Below are 27923 nucleotides of genomic sequence, written 5' to 3' on the forward strand. Positions count from 1 at the left end.
TAAGGATAACTGGGGAATTACCGATATCACAAAACCCTTTAGTTTGATTATAAAATTCTAAACAACTAGACTCGTAAGTCAAGCATGAATGGGAACTACGAGCACGGCTACGATGTTTAGCAAACCAGGAAGTTAGAATATCCCAATTTAATCTTTCGGTAACTTTAAATTATATATATATATGTTAAAAGGGCATTGTATAATATATATCAGTAACAAAATTGTCTAATATTATTGCCTTATAATAATGGTACTCTAGATAAAGCTAGTGATAAAGTGGGAGCTCGCTCATCCTAACGTCTAATTATGGTAATTACCTACAGTAATTACTATAATTACAGTTGTTTTGTTTACTGTACTGACAGTTGTGTCACTAGTGATTCACTTGAATTACCTATGGTTTTACATTTATCAAGATTGTTTTGTTTACAGTGTCGATAGTTGTGACAGTGGTTAACTATTGATACAACTATCGACACTTCAGGGTTAACCTATCACTAAAAATCTCAGCAGGGTTTAAGGTACGCTTTCTATACTCAGCGTTTAAGTCAACCCCATTTTGGGGAGGTTTTATATATATATATATATATATATATATATATATATATATATATATATATATATATATATATATATATATATATATATATATATATATATATATATATATATATATATATATATTATAATGTTATAATAAACCATTCTACAAAATAATATATGTGTCTCTATGAAATTTTTTATGTTTTGCTTGCAGATTCGTCATTTGTTGTGAGATATGATGATATGATTTTAAAATGTCTTTTCTTACAGATAAATTTTATATCATGTAATTCTGAAATATGTTTTGATATGTTTTTTTCCATTAATTTAATATATTGGGCAGTATATTAAAACAAGTACTGGGTGTTAATGCTGTAGAGAGGGAGAGATATTTTTTAACCATTATCACTTACCCACATCCTGTATTGACACAGTTGTTTTGGGGTGAAAGAAGAAAGGCAAGGGCCTCTTTGGTTATCGTTGACGAGTTGACAGTTATTGGCCAAATGCTTGTTACACATTTGTTCTGTGTGCCTATTCTGAAATTATTATCTTTGCCTATGTCTATTATATGTTTCCATAATCTTGAGTAGTAAGGATGGGGAAGTGAGAGAGTGAAGTTGACACACTGACAGCCGACCAAGAATTTGGTAGCAAAATACTTCTCTCTGTTTGCCCAGGTGTTCTGTGCAAGCGGAAGATGTCAATCATAAGATAAGAGCTCTGGCATATTTCCTTCTGAGCCTTAGAATTCTGTGTGTATTCTTTGGGTATTCTGTAGAAGAGGAATAAGGTGTTCTGTGAATTCCCTATGTGTATTCTTTGGGTATTCTGGGAGGTCTTGAAGATAAAAGAGGAGTACTGAATCAGAAACAGTCAGTTAGGCAATGGGGTTGCTGGCATAAGGTTCTCTCTCTCTCTCTCTCTCTCTCTCTCTCTCTCTCTCTCTCTCTCTCTCTCTCTCTCTCTCTCTCTCTCTATTACCATTCATGTATAAGGGTGTTATACTGGTTGCTCTCCTATTTGTACAAGTTTTGTTAAATTCACCCACAAAGTGTATACATTTTGTAAGAGTGATCTGAGGTATTTATATTGTGCAAGCATTGTGAAAATGTGTTTTACTATTTTCTGTTGAAGGAGGTAAGATTCTGACTTGATATGTTTTGTGCTTTTATTGTGATAGAGAATTATTATTTTGATAAGAGGTGGATAATATCTCTTATAGTAAGTTCTAGTGTGTCTTGCTGCTAACTATAATTTACTAAGTCTGTATCACTGTGACCTGGCAGTGTTGTCGTTGAGAAAGTCTTAGGAAGACGAGAGTTTAACCTTTTTTAAAAGTGAAGGTAATCTTTTGAAAGATTGATGTAATCTTTAAACATATTTTTGTCTTAGGAAATGGCTGTTGGTATATTTCCATTTTTCCTTATTTCATTCTTATATGTCTGTGCTATCATATTACTCTAATTTTATAATTAGCTGTTTACAAAGTTTTGTGCTGGTGATTACTTAGCATTTTGTTAGTGCATACTAATTATTGAGATTTCAGAAAATATTTATGTGGATTCCAGTCAGTAATATTTTAGTGAACATTTGTGTTAAGTTTAATTAATCAGGTATATGTTTAAAACTTGAGTGATAGTTAATGGTTTGAATCTTACTTAACCAAATTGCTTTCTTAATAAATTAAAGTTTTGTGAATTAAACTTGATCAAGCAATACTCAAATCTTACACTGTTATCAATTAATAGTAAATCTTTTTGAGATTATGAACTCTGCATATAACTTTTGGACTTAGAAATAAATCTGTCTGTTTAAAGTTTTAAAAGCACAGTGTTTCACTTTGACCACCAGTAATTAGAGAAATTAATGCATGTGTACAAGGTAAGTGATAAATCTGTTTGCTCACCTGAGACTTATCTAGGTAAAATAGAACCAGAGAAACAGTTATAGTGTTTGTTGAAGTGATGCCCATTTTCCACTAGTCTATTTATAGCTTGTTTGTTGTTACCTCACCCATAACTTGATGAAGTTACATTGATTTTCTCAAGTGATAAGTAAGTTTTATGGGATCACTGTACCTTTAGAGTATTCAGTCTTAATATATTTGTTATGAGGTTTCAAGTGTCTGGTCGAAGTGAGGTAACTTTTTGGTCTTATTATTTGTGTATAAACCAGGTGCTTGATCACTTCGTGACAAATATATATATATATACATATATATGTGTGTGTGAAGGCTATATATATATGCATGTATATATGTATGTATGTATGTATATATATATATATATATATATATATATATATATATATATATATATATATATATATATATATATATATATGTGTGTGTTTGTGTGTGTGTAATATACATTATGTGTGTAATATAAATTTATGTGTATATATATATACATTATATGTAATATAAATTTATATTATATATATATATATATATATATATATGTATATATATATATATATATATATATATATAATTTATATGAATAACATATTGTTTTTATTTTTTTTTCTTATTTAAAAGGATATTTATTTTGTCTTACCCAAGAACTAAAGACATGAAATTTGCGGGCAACAATGAAAAGAGACAAAGCTCATTTGATTACAGGCCACTATAGAATTTTTGTATATGGTAAACAAAGAACATACGCATTCTATATCCTAGTATCCATGCTATAAAGAATATTAACTAAGTATAATTTGAAAGTAAAAGCGAGTCTAGCAACAGTAAGTGGCTGATAAATCATGATTAAAACTGTGGCATAATAAGATTGTTAATAGTAAAAATAACTCCACATGAATGGTTGTCCAAGTGATCTCAGCAGCAGTCGGTGGAAAGGAAACTTCGTTCTTAGCCGACCTCTGTTGGCCCTTCTTCTTGGGTAAACATCCTATATTCTTGGCCACAACGAATGAGTTCCAAAAAATGTTATCCGACAACTGTTACAAAGTATGCCTAAAAATAGAATTCCTATCAGGACCGCCGATACATTTCATGAAATTTTTATCAATTCAAATATCTGTCCTTTTCTGATAACGATATACAGAACAGTTGGTTGTTCAAGATAGAACTACTTTTCCTCTGCAAACTACTTTTCCTCCACTGTTCGATTGAATTACAAAAATTTGACGGAATTTTTAGCATGGAATAGATGATATTCAAAGGAAAATAGCTGGTTGTAATCAGCCAATCAGAAGCAACCTTACGTCCAGTCATTCATTTGACGTTCTATGTAAATATCTGAACTCTAATGTAGCTAATTGTGTTCAGAAACATTTGAATGGGACTGGTCAAGGTTATGGTATTCGATAACTGAATTTATCCTAATGCAAACCACTGTTAAGAAATTGAATAAGAAAACTACACTTTTATTATAAAGTTTGACAGAATTAACACAATATTTTCAGTAGTTGTAGCTACATTATTTATCGTTTCAATGGGAAATCAGAACTAGCTTCAAAAGGTTTAGGAGTTAGAGGAAAAATCGTTAACGAAGCTATACATGCTTCGACAGTTCATCATCTCTACCTTACAAACAACTCCTCCTGCTTTCCGCACCCCCACCTCTATTTCCTACGTCAGTCTCAAGAGCCAAATGCAAGTGTATGATGATATTATGTTATGTAATTTCCCTCTGATACAACGTCTTATATAATAATAAAAATCATGTATAAAACCATGAATCACGTTGTAGCTTGTTCATAAACGTTTTTTCTTTGTCAGGTCATTTTGTTTCTTTTGAAATAATCAAGTGAATATATACTAACAGGTAAGGAAACGTCTCCACCAATAAGCTTTGCCTTTGGGACAGAGAATTCATTCATATTTTCAACAGTTTCTGCTACATAAACAAAAGCGGCGTTGCCATTTAGCATGTCTAATGAATGCACGGGGTAAAAGAAATCATTTCCCTTACTGTACCTGTCCTGTTTTGTGTAGAGAAATAGTTTGACCTCAGGTCACTTGTAAATTTTTGTACTCGCCGTCTCTGCTTATACACAGACATCCGTACGCCGCTTTATAAGCGGGTCGCTTCATCAATAAACCAGCAGTACTTGTCTTCCTGCTCATTATTTCGCACCTCTCTCACAGTGATGACCCCCGGAGTGGTTCCTGGAGCCATTAACGGACCCAAACAGCGACTTAGTCTTGGCCCGACGAGCCAACCCATGCCCCTAACAGACTTACTACAGCACTCTAACAAAGCGTTTGGGCATTACCGACCCTCATTGGCAAATCACCGACGCCATTAGCAGACCCACACAGCAAGCTCCCAAGCATATATTGATGCGAGTGTTCCCTCACACTCCAAGTGAGAGCGCGGAATGAGCATGGACACAGACATCCCCACCCACATACAAATTACCGCAAACTTCTCGGAGGCAGACGTCTCCCTCGCTCAACCCACTCCCATGCACTCATCTACGCCAGTGCCCACCCCCCCGTGCAATGCCCCTCCTGACGGACCAACCAAGGGAGGCCCTCAGGATAAAGCTGCCGCCTTTCACCCATCAGAACCCAGCATCCTGGCTCTACAGGGTCAAGGGGTAATTCAGGGTGGCAGGCCTGACCGACGAGGTGTTGAAGGCGGACATCGCCATCAACTCCCTACCGGAAGAGATATACAAGAAGGCCGCCCCTTGGGTGACAACAACAACGAGTCCTGCCACCTTCCAAGAGTTAAAGGCCACTCTCGTCGAGACCTGCTCCCTGCCGGTCTCCAAGAGAGCCGCCCGCGCCCTTGACCTCGCCATCAACCCCCGGTAGGACACAAACCTCTTGGAGACATGGCATGCCCTCCAGGGCCTCCTCCTCTCCCCGAGAGTGACAGCAGCGGCAGGCGCAAGAGATTAGCCTGTCGAGGGAGATCCTCCTGCGGCAGCTACTCCCAGAGGTCCGTGGGCAGATCGAGGACCTGATCAAAGTGGCGTAGCAGCTGATGGACTCCACAAGGGCAGCAAAGCGGGCGTCCATGCCCGCACACCCCATTAACTGCCTCCAGCCAGTGGACCCCACCACAGAGGGCATCAACGCCGTTGACAGGAGGAGGCCACCCCACCAGCAGTAGAAGGGAAGGCCAGGGCTTTGCTATTACCCCCAGAGGTTCAGTAAAGCTGCCCAAAATTGCAAAGCCCCCTGCCTTTTCTCACCTCCAAAAAATGGGGGAAGCAGCAGCCACCCTCACAGGCCGCCATGGCAGCAGCATCCAAAACACCCAGGGACCCCGCACCAATAGGCTTCTACGTCCGCAACACTGTCTCCAGCAGGATGATGCTGATCAACACTGGGGCCATGCGGTCAGTGTTCCCGCCTTCGAGAGAGGACCCGGCTGCCTCCCTGACAGCCGCCAACAGGTCCCCCATCCTCTCCTATGGCACCAGGGTCCTGTTGTTCTCTATCCTTGGCCAGAGACACGAGTGGGACTATATCGTCGCAGAGGTTATGACCCCGCTCCTGGGAGTGGACTTCGTCACCCACTTCGGACTGGCAGCCAACGTCGGGCACAAGCGCCTGCTGGACACCGAGTCCTGCCAGTCCCTGCCTTTGTCGCCGGGCCCCAGGGAGCTCACAATCTGTTCCGTCGCTCCCCACCAGTACGGCTCCCTCCTGAAGGAATTCCCGGAGGTGTTCAAACCCGAGCTTCGTCAGGTGCCCGGGGCCCCTGCCAAACACGGGATATATCATCACATCAAGACAAGGGGCCCCCGGCGCACGCAAAGTTCTAAAGGCTTCCCCCACAGCGCCTTCAGGAGGCCAAGAAGGCCTTTGCCGAGATGGAACGGATGGGCATATGCAAGAAGGCTCCCAGCCCATGGGCCTCCCCCCTTCACATGGTACAGAAAGCAGACGGCACCTGGAGACCCTGCGGCGACTACAGGCGGCTCAACCTCGCTACAGAACCCGACCACTACCCTCTACCAAACATGCAGGACCTAACGGCCTCCTTCCACGGGGCCAAAATATTCTCAAAGTTAGATCTCTTGAAATCATATTTTCAGGTACCAGTAGCTCCAGAGGACATCCCAAAAACTGCCATCATCACACCTTTCGGGTCCTACTTCTTCGCCTTCTCCACCTTTGGCCTGAGGAACGCAGGGGCGACCTTTCAGAGACTGATGGACAGCATCCTGGGGGACCTGAACTTCTGTGTCTGCTATGTCGATGATATCCTAATTTTTTCCAGATCCCACAAGGAACACCTACGGCACATCCGGAAGGTCCTGCAGCGCCTGCAGGAGAGTGGCCTCATCATCAGGTTCGACAAGTGCACCTTCGGCGCAGATAAGGTGGAATTCTCAGGCCACGAGATATCCCCAGGAGGCGTCTGCCCAGTTTCATCGAAAGTCGAGGCTGTCATCAGGTTCCCCACCCCTACCTCCGTCAGGGCCATACAAGAATTCCCCGGAATGGTCAACTACTACAGGAGATTCATCCCGGGGATCGTCGGAGATCCTCAAGGGCCGTCCGAAGACCTTGGAGTGGGGCCCCGACCAGCAAAGGGCCTTCTCCCTGACAAAGGCCGCCCTCACCAAGGCAACAGCTTTGGCCCACCAGGATCCCAGCACTCCCCTCCAGCTGATAACAGACCCCAGCAATGTCACCTGCGGTGCCGCCCTGGAGCAAGTCGTCAATGGAGCCCCTCAGCCCATCGCCTTCTTCAGCAGAAAACTCAGCCCCACCGATTCCCGCTACATCAAATTCAACAGGGAACTCTTCGCAGTGTACCAGGCAGTATGCCACATCAAATTCCTCCTGGAGGGTACGCCTTCACAGTTTGGACGGATCACCAGCCGCTGGTCCATGCCTTCACAAAGCTGGGGGATGCCTGGTCTTCCAGGCAGCAGTGGCACCTCACAGAATTCACCTGCACCATCAAGTACCTCCCCAGCAAGAAAACCCAGTAGCCGACACCCTCTCGAGGATCGAAATCAACACAGTGCAGCTCGGGATCGACTACGAGGACCTTGCCCGTGAACAAGCCGCCAACCCAGAGACTCCAGCTTACCACACCGCCATCATGTCGCTGAAGTGGAAGGATGTGCCCCTTGGACCTGGCAGGCCAACACTACTGAGCGACGTAAGCACTGGCCACCCCCGCCCACTGGTGCCCGCCTCCCGTTGTAGGTTGGTCTTCAACGTTATCCACAGACTGTCCCACCCCTCCAGCAGAACGACAGCCAGGCTGCTGGTGGAGAAGTTTGTCTGGCACGGCATACAGAAGGACACGATGGCCTAGGCAAGGCAGTGCATACAGTGCCAGGCCAGCAAAATAGGGCGGCACACCGAATCGGGGTTTGGCGACTTTCCCCAGCCGGGAAGACATTTCGGGCACATCCACATCGACGTAGTGGGTCCGCTTCCCCCATCAGTAGGAGCAAGATACCTTCTAACAGTCGTCGACTGCTCCACCAGGTGGCCTGAAGCTACGCCCATGGAAGAAGCCACCTCCAGTGCGTAGTTATATGGTCCGGTGTCCCGGACCATATAACTACTGTGGACCACCCTGGCATGCCTGCTGGGGACCACTCACCACAGCACCACCGCCTACAACCCCGCAGTCAGTGGAGTGGTGGAAAGGTTCCACAGGTCCTTACATGGCGTCCCTCATGGCTCGTTGCACCTCCGAGAACTGGAAGTACCAGTTGCCCTGGGTCCTCCTCGGGCTGAGGACCGCCCCCTGACCCAACAGCGACCCGTCTGCAGCAGAAAAGATCTTCAGGGAAACCCTCATAGTCCCGGTGAACTCATCACAGAGGACCGGGACGACTTAACAATGCAGAGGCTCCGCGACAGGGTTGGGAAGTTTGCCCCCTGCCGGTAGACATATACCGACAGAACGTCCCCCTTCATGCCTCGGTCTATCCTCCGCCACCCACGTCTTCTTCAGGAACAATGCCGTCCGTCCACCCTTAACCAGGCCCTACAGGGGGCCTTTCCTCATACTTGAGAGAAACAGGAAGGCATTCCAGGTGGCTGTCCATGGAAAGGAAGACTGGGTATCGATAGACCGCCTCAAGCCCGCATTCCTGGAGGAAGACGTCAGGGGAACTTCCCAAAGGCCCCTGCAGGAGGTGGCGCCCCCAGAGCCCGCCCCTTCCGCAAGAAAACCTCGTGGGGGCCCCAGAAGGCCCTGGGTCTGGGCAGGAGGGTAACCCAACACACCCATCCACAGGGCACCGAAGAAGATGAACCCCACCCCCAGTTGGCATCGAGAAGGCGGGGCCCCTCTGCCGCCCCAGCAGATACCTGCTCTGATCAGACATTACCTACGTCTGGGGGGGGGGGGACAAATGTAAAGTCCCAGCTCAACGGGTTCTCTATGATGAACATCCCGTTTTCTGTGGTGCCTTCACAGGCGATCTAAGGTCGCACGTACACAATCTTATCATTATTGTGAATTGTATATTTATTACCTGTTCATTTGCCCTTGTACCACGTATATGTGTCAGATTATTTTTATGTCCAACCAGTTATTGTTATTCATCATGTTTTCTATATGTACCTGTCCTGTTTTGTGAAGAGAAATAGTTTGACCTCAGGTCACTTGTAAATTTTTGTTCGCGGTCTCTGCATATACGCAGACATCCGCATGCCGCTTTATAAGCGGGTTGCTTCATCAATAAGCCAGCAGTACTTGTCTTCCTGCTCATTATTTCGCACCTCTCTCACAAGAGTAAGCGAGAAGAAGAATGATGAAAAACCATGTGTGAATACAAAGTCAGTAAATGCATCTAATTCAGGCCTACCATCAACACTGTTACCGACCGAGTCGGCCATCTTCTGTGCCCAGGGCCAACAGGCTGCAACCAGAGTGTTCTTAGATACCAGGAGCCAATGTAGTTTTGTTTCGAGTCAGCTAGCCCAGAAATTAAAGTTGCCAGTAATAAAGAAAATCTCCCTTAATATTGCACATTTGGATATAATGTTATTAATGGTGAATATGATTTGGTTTCAGGTAAAGTTCAGATGGGAAACAGGGAAATAAGGACAAAATTGATAGTGCATGACAATGTGAACACACCCATCTACAACATGGGATTAATTAATGTAAAACATCATTTGCAAAACAAAGGGTACAAGATGGCGGACGAGGAAGTTTGTAATGACGTGTTGAAAAATGTGAACATGCTAATCAGTGCCGACTATTTTAATCACTTCGTTGTTAGTATGGACAAGTATGATGGGGGTCAGTCTTTTCGTGACTCATCAAGTGGTATCCCCTTAAGGAAAGGCCCCTCAGTGGGCACTTTAAGGGAGTTGACACGACTGCTGTGAAAGCCTTGCGTGTCTGCCGAACAGTAGAAATGACCCATGATGTCGATGAATGGTGGCAACTTGATATGATTGGTATCAGTCCCAAAGAGCAATTTTTCATCTCTGAGAACGTAGCCATACAAGAAGTAAAGGACAGTGTAGTACGCACTGATCAGGGTTATCGAGTAAGTCTCCCCTTTCGCGATGAACAACGTCTGAGTGTCAATTACTGTAATGTCATTGCACAATTAAATGCTTTAGAAATGAGATTTGATCAAGATTCTAGTTACTGAACCACTTCAGACTTATCTTGAAGCTGGGTTCATAGCGGAAGTCCCAAACTCGAGAATAGAAGGCTACTACATGCCTCATTTTAGCGATAAAAAAGAGAGCTCTACTATCCCCTTTGGATTGTGTTCAATCCCTCCTCCAAGTTGAAGGGAGGAACATCCTTGAATGATTGCTTGTATCCAGGTCCCAGTTTAGTTGAGTTGTTATACGACCTTTTGTTAATGTTTAGACTAAATCCCTACACACTAGCAGCTGACATATCTAAAGCCTTCCATCAAGCCCTCTTTGATCCACAGGGCACCAAATATGCTCGATTCCCATGGTACAAGGCGCCATCACGAGCGGCTACCTTTGCCTTCAGGGTCGTGGTATTTGGAATCACAACCAGTCCTTATCTCCTTCAACAAGTCCTTCAGATTCATTTTCAGGGAGCTAGGAGGAAAGAGTCAATAAAATTGTTTTATGTTGACAATTATATTGCCACCTTTGCTACAAAGACAGAAATGTGGAATAATTATTTTTGGGTTAAAGAGCTTTTGGATGAAGCTAACATACCATCGAGAGGGTGGGCAAGTAGTAGCCTAGCCTTTGATTAATGGGTCGGAGTTGAAGAGTCCACTAAGATTTCTGTGTTAGGAATGTTATGGGATAGAAGCAGTGATCAGATGTGCTTGAAACCTTTCAAAGGGGTGAGAGAATTGCCTAGTAACTGGGTTCCCACGAAACATAGGGTCCTTTCCTTGTTAGTCTCAAACTTTGATTTGTTAGCATTGGCCAGTCCAACATATGTTAAAGGAAAGTTGTTTATACAGAAACTATAGGAAGAACGTATAGGATGGGATGATGTTCTGGACAGAGAAAAACTGACAGAGGCTATGAAAATCTTAGAAGAATTTGTCAATGTGCATAAGTTAAAATTTAAGAGAGGAATTTTGATAGGCAAATAAAAAAATTCATGTCTTTACTGATGCTTCAATCAAGGTATATGGGGTAGTAGCCTATGTCAGGGGAAGTAAGGGAGAAACTAACCTGTTGACTAGCAAAATGAGAGTAACCCCTACGAAACAACCACGGCTGACTATACCTAAATTAGAGTTATTAGCCTTGTTATTAGGAATTAGGTTAGGTAGGAGTTTGAAGAATTTGTTAAAAGTCAGTACAGTTGTAATTTGGACCGACAGTAAGGTCACTATACCCTGGGTAAATAGCAAAGAGGAGAATAGGAACGTATTTATAGCTAATAAGGTAGAAGAAGCTAACTCTATTTTGCAGGAGTGTGGGATGATTCTGAAGCATGTGCCGACCAAAAGTAATCCAGCAGACCTTCTCTCCCTAGGGACTAGTATGAGAGAGCTGACAGCCAGCCAGTTGTAGTACTGAGGACCCCAGTTTCTTCATGCTGAAGGTCCTGCTGATCCCCCACAGATACTAGACGAAGCCTCGCTAATGCCAGGCTAATAAGCAAGTTGTAGCCGTCCTCCATGAACTACAGGAAGTACCCATGATACAACCCACAGACATCTTGCCTATAATGGAGAGTATTGTTGAATTTAGCATTTTGATGGATATTATGAAAAATGTATTGAAATTTTTAAGAAGTAATGCTAATCCATTTTTGAAACATCACAATTTTTGAAAGTAAATTGTATTTTTCCTAACTATACAAACCTGAGGTCCTTTACATTAGGAATTACTTTCAGTGTAGGCTGGAAACGGCCATTAAACTCTTGAGCAAGGTGTTTAGGTAGTAACTACCGCCAGGTAGGCAGGAATACCCGCCTGTCCGGATGTAAACATTCCAGTTTGCCTTTCGGTCCAGGTTCAGATTGAGGGGTGGCATGAGGCAGGCATAATATGTAAGGTAAAGGACCTCAGGTTTGTATAGTTAGGAAAAATACAATTTACTTTCAAAAATTGTGATTTATTCCGACATGATATACAAACAGTCGGTCCTTTACATTAGGAAGACTCACTGGTTGGAGGGAGGAATCTGAGTGAGTCTCCTGAACCGACTGGAGTTCTACACACCTGGGCTACTCCTCCTGGTCGAAAGAGCGAGGAGTACCGTGCCTCTGACAGAGTGTAGGAACTGCAAGATCAAATGTCAGATACTGGACCTTTTTGCATGAGTGAGGAAATGTAACTCCTAGGAAGTAGGCTGGAAGGATCTAGAGTCAGAGGCAGTAAGGAAAAGCCGAGATAGGGTTCCCTTATTACCAGTCTCTCCTTCCTCCCCTTGCTAGAGGAAGGAGCGGAATTGCTTCTATGATTCTATGAGGAAAAAAGAACGGGTGCTCGATGTGCAGTCTTACCGCATCAGCGCCAGATCCAGCAGTTATTGCTTCGAGTCCTATTCTCATGCCGAAGGAGAAGTTGGAGGATGGGGAAGGAGGAGGAAAAGAGACCAGTCACTCTTGGAATCCTTCTCACTTCCAGAGCCAACACCTTAGGCGAGATGCTACTTGTCCTCTTGAAGGAGCCGGGTAAGACAACACAACTTGTTGAGCAGCCACCACAGGGCCAAGGAAAAAAGGTTCGAAGGGCCTGTGGGCAAGACTACAGGAAGACAACCATAGACCACGTCTTGCTTCCAGACCGACAAAAACTTCCGGAATGCGAGGGATGGACCAAGTCATCGACCTTGTGACCTCTTGGGTGGAAGGTACCGGTATTGTTGTCGTCAGCTACTGAGTACCTCCTTTGATTGCTTCACGAAGTCAGGAGGAAGATGTGTCCTTAGACACTTCTTCCTTAGGAGAGAGAGTACTAGTGAAAACGTTGACGACATCCAGGTTAGGAATGTCGAGCCTTTCGGAAAGTACCTCAGCTCCCTAATGGGACAAAGTAACGAATGATCTGGATCACCAACGCAAAGTCCAAGGAGATGGGGAACAAGAAGGACTCAAGCCCGACAGTAGATGCCAATGGATTCGGAGTCCACTTACGACATCCGAGAAGGAGTCGAGGTATGATCCCCATCCCTGTTCTTCCATCTTCTACACCAAGGCTGCAGTAAGATGAGAGATGGTCCTAAGAGGGCACATCTCTATGCGACGACTCTTGTAAGGGCGCGTCCACAGCACAGACAGGAACCCTAAACGAGAGTCACATGCCACCCAGGGAACAGTTCCCTGGGACAGCACGACCGAAGACGCTTCTCGTCCGTAGCTAACAGATGACTGAGGAAATGAAGGCTACTTCAGATAGAAGACTAGGTTGCAAGGGCCTACGTTCTTCACAAATGAAAGGGAAAGAAGCAACCCTCGGCGGAGAAGATGAGTAAGTCCAGACTTGAAGAGCGACTCTGACCCGAGAAGAAGTTCCGTCTACGACACCCACCAGTGAAGATGGATCCATCCCTGGGACAGGGTTGCAGAGGACTTCAAGGGATATCCAGCTATATCCGTTGCTGCTCGGCAAGGAAGCCTGTGCTTGCAAGGAAAGCTGGAAGGTCCCCCAGTCCTGAACACACAAGGATGTACTGCCTCAAGAACAGCTTCTAGTGTAGCTGCTACAGGAGGTTGGGTCAAGCAGAACTCTTCTCGATGCCTCAGCTACCAGGTCGGATGAAGGCAAAGTCTTCAAGTATTTGTCTGTAACTTGGGGTGAGCAATGCTTGTGAACCCCTAGCGAAGTAGACAAATACGGAGGGAAAAAAACGAAGATATTGAATTTTCCCCAAAAAAGACAGCATGCCTCACCGTAGCGGCCCCTGGTCTGGTATGAAGGAGCGAGAAAAACTACCAACTCGTTGTGCAGGGAGGCAACAGAAGGACAGTAGGGATTTCTCAGTCGAGCAGTCTCTGCAGTAATCTTCGTGAAGAAAAGAGTGAGCAGCACGTTCCGTCCCGATCACTCAAACCCGGGGCCAGGCTCGTCTACCAGTACATCCCCACTGGGAATGCATCTGGTTAACTGAGCTGTCAAGTGTGCAATAGAACACTCGAGTACCCGCAAATGTCGACAGATGAAACAGGAGGAAAAAATTATCACCTCTTGTTTGTCGACAAATGCCACTACTGTGGTTTTGTTGTTCAACGAAACCAGCGAATGTCGCAAAACTCATCCTGAATTCTCGGACAGCAAAAAGGCTGCCCTGAGCCTAGGACGGTGATGAGAAGGTACTAATCATCTTGGTCACACACCTTCAAGACAAGGTCTTACCAGTGTGTGCCTATTCCTCAATCGGTGAATCCATACATAGACACAAGACGTGAGGGGAATATGCAAGCATATTCAAAGGTTCCTTCAATCAAGCATTAACTCAACTCTTTCCTCATAATTCGAAGAGGAAAGAAGGATGGAGGAATGGAAGCAGACTTCCATTCTCCACCATGGGGAAGCTTCTGCAAGATGACAGGGTACCGAGACAATTAGCTCTAGCCGGGTTGGCATTTCCCGAACTGGGAACACGGAAGAGGAGGCGGGATGGAAGTTCAATGAAAAGAATTGCCGAGACCTAGGGGAAATGGAAAATGGATACTTCTCCTGAAGGAATCCATTCCCAGGTCTCAGCAATGTCGCTGCCAGCTCCAGAGACTGGATAAGTAACATTTCATCCAGGCATCAGCAGTAGGGAAACTTCTTTCCAGTCAATACTTCTTTTCTCTCTTCCCTTCTTCCTTCCTCCCTTATGGGAAAGAGGGTGGAAAGAGACAGTTATGTGCACTTTCCTAGAAGGGAAGAAGAGGACTATGTGTTCTGTAATCTTCTTCCGAAGCCTGGGACTTCTTAGCTAAGGAGTTGAGGGGGGCTGGCTTGAACTCAAGGTCAAGTCAAGATGACTAAGACCCCAAGGTCTTGGCCATTGTCCAAAGGACAAGGCAGTGCCCTGGTACACTCGGCAAGAAAAGTGAAGATACAGTTTTTTTAAATCTTCGGACATACAGTATATTGCTCAATAATGCGACATCTGGCAGAAGCCAAGTCTTAGTGTGTCGGTTTTTTGCTTGACCTCCTATAACTTTCAATCATATTCTACGATTCTGACATCATTGATACTTAAATGCAGTAGTAAACTTTACAGTATTCGTTCAAGTTGTAATTTGCAGCGACAGTTCTGAGCAAAATAAACATTTTTCGACGTAACCTACCAATTAACCTTATACAAATGAATTTATGACACCACAATGAACGAAATGCTTGAGAGAGAGAGAGAGAGAGAGAGATTGAGAGTTGCTGTTGTGTAAGCCTAGGCCTATGTGTAGAGCTACTCATTTCATTATTTTTTTTTAGAGATTGAGCGATACTATATTTGTATAGTATGTTTTTGGGAGAGAGAGAGAGAGAGAGAGAAACTATGGCAACGCAGAGAGAACGGGCAACGTCAAGAAACATCCAGTTACTTGTGTTTTTCCCGCTGAAGTGCTCCACACATCATAGAGAACGCTCTTGCAGATTTAAATAGATTTGGTCAACTTACCGTAGCTGTCGCAACATTTACTGCCATTAATTCCAGCTGACTTTTATCACCGTGAAATAAAAATATGAATGTGTGAAAATTAAAGAAATTATCACTATCTCGTATGATGATGCAATAATAAGCCTGTCCATAACGGAAAACGAGTAAATATTGCCGTTCTGATGAATAGTACTACACCGAGATATTCACACACTATCTTTTAGATCTTTATGAACGAAGTCATCTGAGAAATTCTGATTACTTCGGACATGCATGGTGTTTTTAAGTATCTGAACGTTTTTGTTTTGCAGATTTAAGATATATGATATAATTTGCATTTTATTTTCATATTCTAGAGTAAATTTACAGAGATTATGTGTTTTCTGTAAGAAAAAAATTAAAATTCGATGAACGAAATCTAAAGAAAACTGTATCTTCACTTTCCTTGCTGAGTGTACAAACCTTGATTACCAAGGTATCTGGCAAATCTCTGAAAGAGAAAGGCAGAACCAAGTAAAGGTTCTTTCCTAAGGGTCGAGCCAACTCAGGACTTACGAATCCAGAGATCCGAATTGTGACAAAGTCCTTCTTCTTAGCACCAGAATTGCCTACAAAACTGCAGTCGGCAAGACCCTTCGAGGCAAGAAGAATTCATATTCTGTCAAGGCAGGGGAGAAGCTTGGTGTCTCGATCTGAATGAACTCCTTCGAAGAAAAGAATTCATCAGGTCGAGAATGCTCTCGGAAGCCAGGACCACGGCGGTCCCCGACACTCTCGGCCCCTCGGGAACTGCAAGGGTTGCAAGTGATGAAGATTATTCATTGGGGGAGCTGTGGTCCCATCCCGGGGATCCTTGCGCCGACGAATCGGCGCAAAGTTCTCCAAAAACATGAGGGTGATCGCAACTTGAAGAGGAAGACCCTTGCTGTTTCCAGAGCATGAAACTCCTGTACCTCTCCCCTTGGAGGGAGACCTTGACATATCCCATGAAACCCTCCTCAGCTACCGTGTTATACTACGAGAGAATCGGGAGACCGACACCCAAAGCACTCCAGCCAGCCAAACTCCGAAGAAAAGTTCGTATGAGCTCTCTCTGTCTGTCTCGGGCCTCTTGGAACAACCGAGAGGAGAAGAGAACAGGTGAGGAGAAAGAGTGCCCCTACATGTCCTGCCAGCAAGATAAGCAGGAGAGGCGATAATTAACCGAAGGATATTACTGCCACATGGGGGAAGAAGAGCACTTGTGCCATGGCAAAGCACTTTCCTGGGAAGAGCAAAAAGTTCACTCGAACATAGCCGAGAACCCAGATCAGAAAAAACCGAGTAGGGCCGAGCCGAGCCGATCACGCAAACGCAATCCAGCTGGTTGGTATGCAGTGGACTGGGAGGCAGGCGGGACGAGCCAAGGCGAGCCGCGCCAGTCTCGTAAGCGCGACCAGGAGCCAAGCTGAGCCAATCGCACGAACACAATTGGAACTGGACAGGCGGAACTTGTCTGCCATGAACTATTGCCAGTTTCCCGAACTCTAAACTCCTTCGATGCCGAGGCCCCTAGAGAAGAAGGTTCAAAGGGGAATTCTCTGTCTGCTATCCTGCATGCTTGAACCCTAAGGTTCAAGACACAAGAATGAAGCCCGGCCGAGCAACCGAAGCAGCTGGCGGGCAGTATTGAGACACCTGGCGTCTCGGCACCCAGACACCTGGGTGTCTCAGCACCCAGACACCTGGGTGTCTCAGCACTTTCTCTCGTCCTGTGCCTCTTGTCAGAAGAGTGCTCGTGATTCACAGAATTCGAGCTACCTACGAGACTCACAAAAATCGGGAGCGGCTGCTTTCAGCTTCCTAAGAGATCGAAAGAGCCAAGCACAGAACCAGTCTTAGATGCAGACTTCCAAGACTGGCAACGAGGTCGTGGCCTCGAGAGGCTGCACTCTCACAGCCCCCGAAACGCCAGACCCCACAGGAGAATGCAGATCAGTTCTTGCCCAAGGGCGGGAAGAGCCAACGAGAGAAACTTGTCTCCTGGAAGAGAGTTAGTCCCTTAGAAATCTCGCAGGACTCCCGAAGGGAATCTCTTCCCTGCTTCTTCTGGTGTTCGAACCAACAGGATTGAGACACCAGGCTGGGAACCCGACTGAGCACTGGCAAGCACCATGGGAGTGCTTGTGGTGCTGGCAGGAAGAGCTGAGACACCTGGGTGCCTCAGCCCTTTCTCTCACACTGCTCCCGAAATGGGCTGAGGAAAATCTCTCCAGACCAGATCAGGATACTCGATATTCCATAGAATCTCGAGCACTCGGAGTGGCTCATGAACGAGTCCCCGAAGCAGACCTTGTCTTAGAGGCGAAACCTCTAGGACTGGGAACGGGATCGCAAACCGAGGTCTGCATGCCCGCGGCTTCCAAAACACAAAACCCAGGGCTATGCCAATTGGTTTCCTAACCCCAATGTCGGGAAGAGCCAACAAGAGACCCACTGCCTCCTCAGAAGGTGGCAGTCCCTAGACATCCAAGGGCATCAAGGGGAAGAAGCAGCCTTCCTCTCCTTCAGCCAATGGAGGTCTGTCCGATTCCCGGGACCCCTTTGCACCTCGGGAGAGGAAGGGAAGAGGCAGCAGAAGACGAAATCGAAAATAAGATGAAGAAGACAGCAGCTACTTCCATAGGGCGACTTCCTTCACCTCCACTCCGACATCTACAGGATGGTGGACACGAAACATCGTAACCTCCAGGGTAATCAGGCAGGAACACAACGGAAGCAGCGGGCACAATCAGGACAGTCGATGCTGGAGCTACGGACGCGGTTCAGAAGGCAGGAGCTACTGCAACAGACAGAAACGTCACATGAAAGTCACCAGCAGCGACTGGAACGATCAGGGTGGCTGCAGCAGGAGACCAGGAAGAGCAGCCCAGAGAATGTCGTCGAGTTATTAAGAGCATTACACAGGGAACAGCAGATGGACCACAGGTACGCCAGAGGCAGTGCAACAGCATACATGAAGACCAGCAATGACAGTGATCGATCCACATTGGCGGGAACAGAGTCAGTACGATCCCAACGTGGAAATATGTCATCTAACCAGGTACTGTGGTCAATCCCAAAGCAACACTAAATGAACGTCAGGACTGCTTCATGTGATATATCCCCTGAGATATCTAGCTAACTACTGCTGTGTCTGTGATGCTCACTGTCAACCTGAAAGAAAAAGCAAAGATGATTAGCAGAGGGAGACTCCTCTAGCTACAAGGGGAACTGCCCTACGCAGCGAGAGGAGGTACTCTAGAAGAGGTCGCCCGACCACAGCCCCCAGCCCTGCGGTCTTCGCCCAATGAGCGAGCGAAGAGGGCGAAGGAGAAAGATCTCTACTGAAGGGGAGAAGGAAGAACCCGCGGGAAGAGAAAAAGGACGGAGGGGAGGCCACCAAGGGCGCCGTGGAAGACGAACTTACAGACGACAGCCGCAACCTCCCACCCGCCCCATAATTCTCTAAGCGCAGGCAGCAAAGCAACACTCAGCATAAGTAGGAAGGAAGTAGTCATGCCCCTGATACACGGAGGGCGGAGGCCCAAGAAGGGAAGCGAACTCTTACGTCCCAATCAATGTAGGGGAGCGAAGATATTACGTCCCAATCCAATATCTCCGAATATACAAGGGAACACCTTCAGTATCTACATAAAGGGATACTGGAAGAGAAGCATTACCATTCGGTTACACTCCTTAATTAAGCCCTTGGCCGTCAAACCCAAGACACAAAAAGTTAAGTATACCTTAGTTTAACCAGATCACTGAGCTGATTAACAGCTCTCCTAGGGCTGGCCCGAAGGATCAGACTTATTTTGCCTGGCTAAGAACCAATTGGTTACCTAGCAACGGGACCTATAGCTTATTGTGGAATCCGAACCACATTCAGTCTGCCTCCGGCAACCGCAAGGGAAAGACGTGTTCTCATGACTCCCTAGTATCCGAGGAAAGTAGCCCGTGAGGTTTTTCAAAATCTTTCCTCGATTCTAGGTCTTCGGCATCGTTCTGGCCTCTTATTTCAGTACCAGCATAGCTAGGTTTATGTGTCACCCTTCTTTGTGGCAAAACTTCAAGAAAGAAGTAAATAACATGATTCAAAATGAAGATTAAGATACAAGACAATAGTCCTTAACCGCATGACGAGCCAAGTGGACGGCTCAAGTTATGGCAGTGTATAGGCGCCATCCAGATTAGAGTCCAAAGAGTAATCCATGCCAACACAGCATTATTTGTCAATGTTCATGAAGATGACTCAGAAAAGATTCTTAATTCAGAGAACAGGACAGTTTTTGCAAATGAAGAGTTTGAGGTAATAGACCCCCCAGAATATAATTCCATGAAAACTATAGTAGCAAAATACCTAGACGCTACAACGGTAGAATACGGAGAAGACGACCTTAAAGACAGTATCGAGAGGAAAAACGAATGGGCTGCAGTGGATGAGGTGATAAAAATCCAAAACAATTCCCACGCCATGAAAATAAAGATTGAAACACCAAAGATGGCAAGAGAGCCATAGAAAGAGGATTATTTATAGCCTACCAATACATTCCAAGTGAGCATACTGAAGAGGATATATTTGTAAATTTGTCATTTTGCTACAGATGCTACTCTTATGAGCTTCTGCTCAAGGAATGCCCTAAAGATAATAACTATAAAATATGCTCTGAATGTTCATCACATGACCATACATACAGAGAATGTAAAGAAAATACAAAAAAAATGTGTTAACTGCAATCAACAACATAGAACTTTAGCAGCGAAATGTCCAGTGAGAAAGGCCCTAATAAAAAGAAAAATTCAAGAGATCAAAGCAAACAGAAATGCAACATCCACTACAAGCAACTGTACAAGTTACGCCAAAGTTACAGCCACTAATACAGGAAATTGCCAGGACAATGCAAATAACATCCAAAATAATATAAGTAGAATACAAGAAGAGACAAGAATCACGATAATAACAAATTTAGCAATAAAACTGGGGCTGCGCCAAGAAGGATTCTACCCCTTAGTAATAAACAGCATATTAGCAGATAACAATTTACCTACAATACACTTCTCTAAAGAAACAATAAACATGATAGCAAACACCATGGAAAGGAATAAAAGACAAGAAAACCATACAAGCAAAGCAGAAGATTTACAAGCAACTCAGGATATACAACAGGATATGCAAGACTGCACACAATATGAAGAAAACACAGCAGAGAGCTCAGAAGACGACTCATCAGAAGAAGACTTTACACTCGGAATTGAGCCCAGTTTAGACTCGAACTCACCAATCCATCCCTCAGGACGCATAAGTAATTTGCAAGAAACGCAGCATCAATTAACAGAAGAAATACAAGCCTCACTACCAAGCTTCTCAGGTTTCTCCAACTCTCCCATCTTACAAAATCCACAGGGATCAACTTCAGCATCAAAAAGTACTACGCCAGTAGCCAATAACACCAGAAAACGGAAAAGTGAAAGAAAAAGAGCACAATTACTAGATCACTGTAACTCGAATGGACTCAACTCTACGAAGAATTAAAATAATTCAGCACAACGTGAAATCCTGGAAAACAAAGAAATTTGAATTATACAATATATATAGAGAAGAAGACCCTGACATAATATTAATCAATGAACATGGTATGAAACGAAATGAAACTCTGAAAATATTTGGATATAATACATATATGCAAAACTTTGCTGATGAACCCTTTGCAGGAATTGCAATAGTAATCAAGAGGAATATTAGACATAAGATAATAGACGATTTCTAAGACGACTTTTTAGCAGTCCAAATTCAAACTAACAAAGGACAAATAGTGATCGCTACAGCTTACAAGCCGCCAAGAAGACATTATTTCCACTTCTGGATGTCATGAAGTTAATGAACAGGAGAGAACCAACCTACCTCATTGCGGATCTAAATGCCAGACACCAAATATTTGGATATAGGCAATCTAATTACACAGGACAAGAAATAGTCAGATTAATAAATAAAAAAGTATATCATACACTTAGGACCTGATTTCGATACCTTTGTAGCAAATAACAGAAAAGGAAAGCCAGATATAATATTGGGAAATAACAAAATTCACCTCAATATTGCCGTTACAAGAGGACCAGCAACCTCCTCCGATCATCTACCAATGGTAATTACATTGTCAACCAATCCAATAATGATTCCATCCTTAGAAATACCAAATATAAAAAGAGCAAGTTGGGAAAGCTTCAAAAATGAAATAGAAGGAAAAATGAGTAGACAACCAACAATAAATTCAAATGAAATAGAAATAACAAAAGAAATAGTAGATGGTGAGCTTGAAGAATGGTACAGAAATACAGAAGAAGCAATAAAAAATCATATACCCATAACTAAATACACCACACTTCCACATCCTATTAGTAGCGATAAGTTGAAATTGATACAATGGCACTACAACAACATCCAAAACACAGTACTTATAACAGGGATGGAACAACATATTAATGGGAAGATATGTGTCATTACAAGAACAGTTAGTTAGTACAAGAAAACTCAAGATTATATCATCAAAATTGGGAAGACCCAATAAAAAAACACAGAAATACAGTACAATGACCCAATACAATTTTGGAACTCCGTTGCAAGACTGATGGGAAGCAAAACTAACACTTCGCCATACATAAAGCATGGGAATGAGGAAATATATGATGACAAAGAGAAGGAAGTACTGCACAAGGCCTACTGGCAGGAAATATTCCAGATAACGCAGGAGGATAACCAAAATTTCGACAACCAACATGAGACAATAGTCAATGAATTCATTGAACAACATAGAAACGGAACAAATCCGCATTATGCAGCTGATATTAGTAGACTCAATGAAGACTGCCCATTAACAAGGAAAATAGAGTTATGGGAAATCAAAATAATAATTAAAAATTTTAAACACAAAGCGCCAGGAAAGAGTGGAATTAACAAGGTCATAATTCAAAATTTACCAGACATTGCACTCGAAAAATTAAGAGAAATATACAACTGGGCTCTCTCAATGGGATATTTTCCAATTATACTCAAGAATGCAATAATGATTTTGATACCCAAACCAGGAAAAGATACTTGTCAGGTAGAGAATTATAGACCAATATCATTACTAGAAGTACCTGGCAAAATATTTGAAAAAATAATTAACAACAGATTAGTGTTGTTCCTAGAAGGTAATCAGCTACACAATAGTAATCAATATGGATTTAGAAAAGGAAGAGGGACCCAGATTGCAATAGCAACAATATATGAGAGTATTACACTATCACAAAGAAGAAGGTACCTATGTAACCTAGTATGTAGAGATATAACCAAGGCATTTGACAAAGTATGGATACAAGGACTTCAATACAAAATATTACATCTCAACCTTCCAGACATTTATGAGAAAATACTATGCAACTTCATCAAAGATCGAACAGCAGCAATCAAGTCACAAAATTACGTAGGGAATCCATTCCCGTTACTAACTGGAGTCCCACAAGGATCCGTACTCAGTCCAACACTATTCATATTATATACATCAGATATGACTTCACCACCAGAGTACTGTACTGATGTCTGCTTTGCAGATGATATAACTCAAATAATTATACACCCAGAAAAACGCACTCGAAGAGGGGATCCAACTTTGAAAAGGCAAGTAGCACAAAATCAATGAACCAAATTGAAAGAATAAATCAATTTGAAAAGAAGTGGAAGATAAAGACAAATAAATCTAAATTCCAACTAGTATCAGTGTCTGCTTACAAACCTGCACAAATAATTTTAGACCAACAACCGATGAATTTTAGTAAAAGCACAAGAATACTAGGCATGCAATTCGGACAAAGAGGAATATCAAGACACGTGAGAGAAAGGCTAAGAATAGCAAGAACACAAAATACAAAGCTAAAACGATTTAGGAATATGAACGCAAATATCAAAATCAATTTCTACAAAAGCCTGATCAGACCAATAATGGAATATCCACCAATACCCACGTGTTTAGCATCGACTTCCAACATAAGGGCATTACAAAAATTCCAAAATAAGATACTAAGGTCTGCAGTGAGAAACAATCAAGAAGATGACGATCTGAATATAGAACAAATACACAAAAAATACAAAGTAGAACCAATTAATCAAAGATTATACAGACTGGCAACCAACATATGGAGCAAACTAGATCAATACAACAGTGAATTAACAGAAGAATCCGTAGCAGAAGAGAGAAACCACCCAAACAACACAGACCACAGATGGTGGAGAAGAGTATCTTCATATATTCATCGTGATGAACCTCAACCATTATATTATTAAGAAATGCCTTGTGAAAAAGTAATATTTAGAATTTACTGTATCATGCAAAATCATTATGATAATTAACATCAAGGTTAAAATGAGGAAATTGGAACTTATTTTTTTATTTTATTTTATGTTTTAAATATGATTATACTGATAAGAAATAAAATTCAAAATATGCAATATGTACAATTTACCATGTTGTTATAATGTAAAATTATTGTTGTATTATGTTAATATTAGAAAAATTGTACCCTTACCTAAATCAAATTGTGGATAAACCTCACTTGACATATTACTCTTACTAATATTTCACTTTCTAAACTATTCCCTACCTAACCATGGTTAGCTAGCTAACTGCCCTCACTCTTCTTTCTCCCATCTTACCTATCAGCTAAAAAAAAAAAAAAAAAAAACATTATAGCTACCGAGAAATGAATTTCTATCACCAGAAATTAATTCCTCTAATTCTTCACTGGCCGGCCGGAGATTCGACATCGGGCCTAGCAGATTGCTAGCCGACAACTCTACCGATTCGTCCAACGAGGAACTGTCAGCGTAGGGAACGACGGCTTATGCAAGCTTATCACAAATCATGGGTTTGTATTAATAAATATTAAAGACACGTATATATGCACAAAAATACAGAAAAATCCCACCGGGATAATAAGAGCTTAACGACAGTCAGGCAGAGAGAACCGAAAACAAGTCTGCAAGGCATGACGGCCGAAAGCAAACAGATGCCATGTCCGGTTGCTTGTATTGGTCTCGACCGCACCGGTCCTATCCAGGTAGGAGGGATAGGCTACGTCCCGTTGGTAACTTGCATGAGCAGCCGAGCCGTCTACTTAGATTATTGTTGGACCCTTGATGCTGTTGTCCATACAACAATTTTTTATTGCGAATACACTGTATTGGCGTTAAGGAAGTATACATACAACCACACTAGTTGTTTTGTGATCTACGTGGAATTTTAAATCTAGTTAAGATTATGGAGATACATAAAGAATCAGCATTGAATCAACTGGATGTTAGTTAAATATAATTTGCTATTCAACAGTACCTCTCTGTTTTCTGACTGATAATTTTATATCACTATATTATAATCGCGTTTGGCGGCAAATACGGTGACCGCCGAGTCATTCATTCGTGTCGTATGATTGCTTATGATGCTTGCTTGTATTTGATTATGGTTCTAGCTCGGCTGTCTTCCGACGTCATGCTATACATTATAGGCTACATTATATTTACCTTCTGTTTGTACTTCTGCACATCTTCTCCTGTATTAGTCTGAAATTGAAAAACTCCAAGCCTGATACTCAGTGACCAAGAAAATAGTAATAATTAAAAAGTTTTCACCTAATGAAGTGAAGAAGAATTTCGTGATTCTTTTATGTCCTGGTCGTTTCGGCCGTAAGGCGTAAGTCATTTAGGCCGTAACAACCAAAACAACGTAAGATGTTATATTTATGGTATTTACCGTCATTATTTTACGTTTTACGTACATCCCCAAGGGGTTGGTACTAAACACGGCGTCCATTTTGCATGTAAAAGTGCTTACGGCCGAAACGACCCGAAAAGCAATGGCAAAACGTTGGTGGGAAACATCGGTTTGGAACGGTTCCTTAGTACACAATCATTTGTTGTCACACTTCAGAGAAGGAATGCTGCTAGTGTTCGTTATATTTACTTCTCTGGGAGAGTCTACACTACTCACTTCAACCACATACATACTACCAACTGCTTTCTTATCGCCACACCGGATGATCACGCACAGATAAGAATGAGAAAGGGCAACCCATGTACAGATAAGGCTGTTGATAACAATGACACTAATTTTCATAACGGTTCTACGTTTTCATTGTACTATTCAGTGAACCACGTTTCTTTGCAATAGTGTGAGTATGAGTCGGAGATATAGTCGCCATGATATCCTCTTTATAGCATAGAACCCAAATACATAATAGTGCACATAGTACATACGTAGATGTCTCTTTATAATTTTATTTGAGCGTAGATATTTCATACTGACTGCACGTTTATGCTTCACTAAGGTCATAGTCCTTGATTCTTTCTCGTGTTTTGCTTACTGGAACCCCACCTATCCTCCATCTACTTTAGAAATTTAACCCTTCTCAGAATATTTCAGTGGTTTGATATGTAAAGCCCCGTCCATACGACCAGACTTTGCCTGGGAGACTTAGTCCGTTGGCAGGCAAAATCTGTAAACAAATAAACAAAAGTCTGTTGTCCACACGGTCGTGTCTGGCCAGTCAAAGTCTGGGTGGAGGTTAACACAGTAAGACAATTTCAGCATGGCTCACGGCAAGAAGAAAAGAAAGCGATTGGCACTCTGTACCTTATTGAAAGGCATATGTGTGAAGAAAAGAGCACTGGGTAAAGGGGAATGGTGTAAAGCTGGTTCATGAAAAAGAAAGCTCTAGCTAGAAGCCATACGATTATTTTAAGGGAACCACAGAAAGGGACCAACAAATATCCAAAAAGCAAGCCAACAGCCTCCACATTCAGTTTTGCGTTTGTTTTTATATTAATGTTATGTTATCATTACCGTTATTATCATTGTTATTATCAGTAGTAGTAATATTAGATGAAAAAGCTGTAGGCTCAAGGGCGCAAACAAAGATATAGCATTCCAACGAGGAAAACGAATAAGAGTAGTATGAAAATAACAAATATTAACAAAGGAAAATGAATGTGAAAAAAATGAAAATAAAATAATTGTATATCAAATAAGATAATGCTTAAAGGTCAAGGATAATAGACATCATAATTTCATATAAAAATTACCATGCATCCGGATCAAACACGTATCATATATAATAGCTAACATTTAAAATAGAGAATAACAAGAATATAATTATATGCCAATGGATATCAAGTTGTATTGGACTGCAATGATAAGTACGTTATTATCCTCATGTTCACAATCTCTGTATATTCCAGTCAATATTTCCATTCATGTATTATGTATAATTACTTTAGTAATGTAAAAATTATATGTATGTTTTTTTCCCATTTACAATACCTATTTCTTATATCAAAACTAATGCATTGGCTGTTTGTATCAATCTTTCTCTTTCGTGTAGCCTACCTGGCAGTCGTGTACGTTACATTTACTCACCCCGGACAAAGTCCAGTGTCTTTGCTCAAAGGCCACAGCGCTACGGCAAACACAAGCGCCGAATCCCTCTGGCAACGGACAAATTTCCTGCTTCGCTCTGCAGACAAAGTCTGGTCGCGTGTACATCGCCCAATTTCCGAAATGAATGGATGTAGAGGCTTTGAGCAAAGACAAAGACTTTGTCTGGGGTGAGTAATGTACCGTACACGACTGCCGGGCATGCGAAAGCGACAAAGATTGATGCAAAAAGCCAATGCATTAGTTTTATTATGAGAAATAGGCCAAATTATATATATATATATATATATATATATATATATATATATATATATATATATATATATATATATAGATATAATCAACACACAATCACGTGTGGAACAGAAATAAATTTCTGACTCACGTCGGGATCGAACCCAGGTCTTTCAGGTGGAAGGCAGGGCGCTATCCACTTGTATGGTGTAGTGGATAGCGCCTTGCCTTCCACCTGAAAGACCTGGGTTCGATCCCGACGTGAGTCAGAAATTTATATATATATATTTATATATATATATATATATATATATATATATATATATATATATATATATATAAAATCATGAAGCTACAAATGTAAGTTTTAATATCGAAATTCACGCTACCTCGGTATATCTCCGTTGAGGTAGCGTGAATTTTTATATTTCGTTGACATTTGTAGCTTCATGATTGTATATAAATCATGATTAAAATTTCATATATAAATCATATAGTGTGATATAAATTTCATATATATATATATATATATATATATATATATATATATATATATATATATATATATATATATATATATACAGTATATATATAAGGGACATGCTAGGAAAGGCACCAACACATTTGATCACAGTCTACTGAGGCCGACTGACTTGCTGCACTGGGCAGGCAGTTGCTACAGACCTGAATTCGGTGT

The 27923-nt window shown here is 42.5% G+C and overlaps 1 protein-coding gene across 14 annotated transcripts in view; it reads right to left on the reverse strand.

Moving 5' to 3' along the window:
• The window catches only part of LOC136851228 (uncharacterized), a 354709-nt gene that overhangs the window by 297433 nt on the left and 29353 nt on the right, over positions 1 to 27923 (reverse strand). Inside the window, exons 1-2 of one of the 14 annotated variants that reach the window (XM_067125167.1) lie at positions 25523 to 25569; positions 25084 to 25191 (exon numbers count right to left, since the gene is read on the reverse strand). The exons of 2 other annotated variants lie outside the window; for them this stretch is intronic. In XM_067125167.1, coding sequence (XP_066981268.1) covers positions 25084 to 25106 — 23 coding nt within the window. In that variant the 5' untranslated portion in view covers positions 25107 to 25191; positions 25523 to 25569. Of the gene's footprint in view, positions 1 to 24491; positions 24604 to 25083; positions 25608 to 27923 lie in introns of those variants that run through there. 11 more of the 14 variants (XM_067125170.1, XM_067125162.1, XM_067125159.1 and 8 more) reach the window with 11 other exon arrangements.

The sequence above is a fragment of the Macrobrachium rosenbergii genome, chromosome 23 (assembly GCF_040412425.1).
Source record: "Macrobrachium rosenbergii isolate ZJJX-2024 chromosome 23, ASM4041242v1, whole genome shotgun sequence".
Lineage (NCBI taxonomy): Eukaryota > Metazoa > Arthropoda > Malacostraca > Decapoda > Palaemonidae > Macrobrachium > Macrobrachium rosenbergii.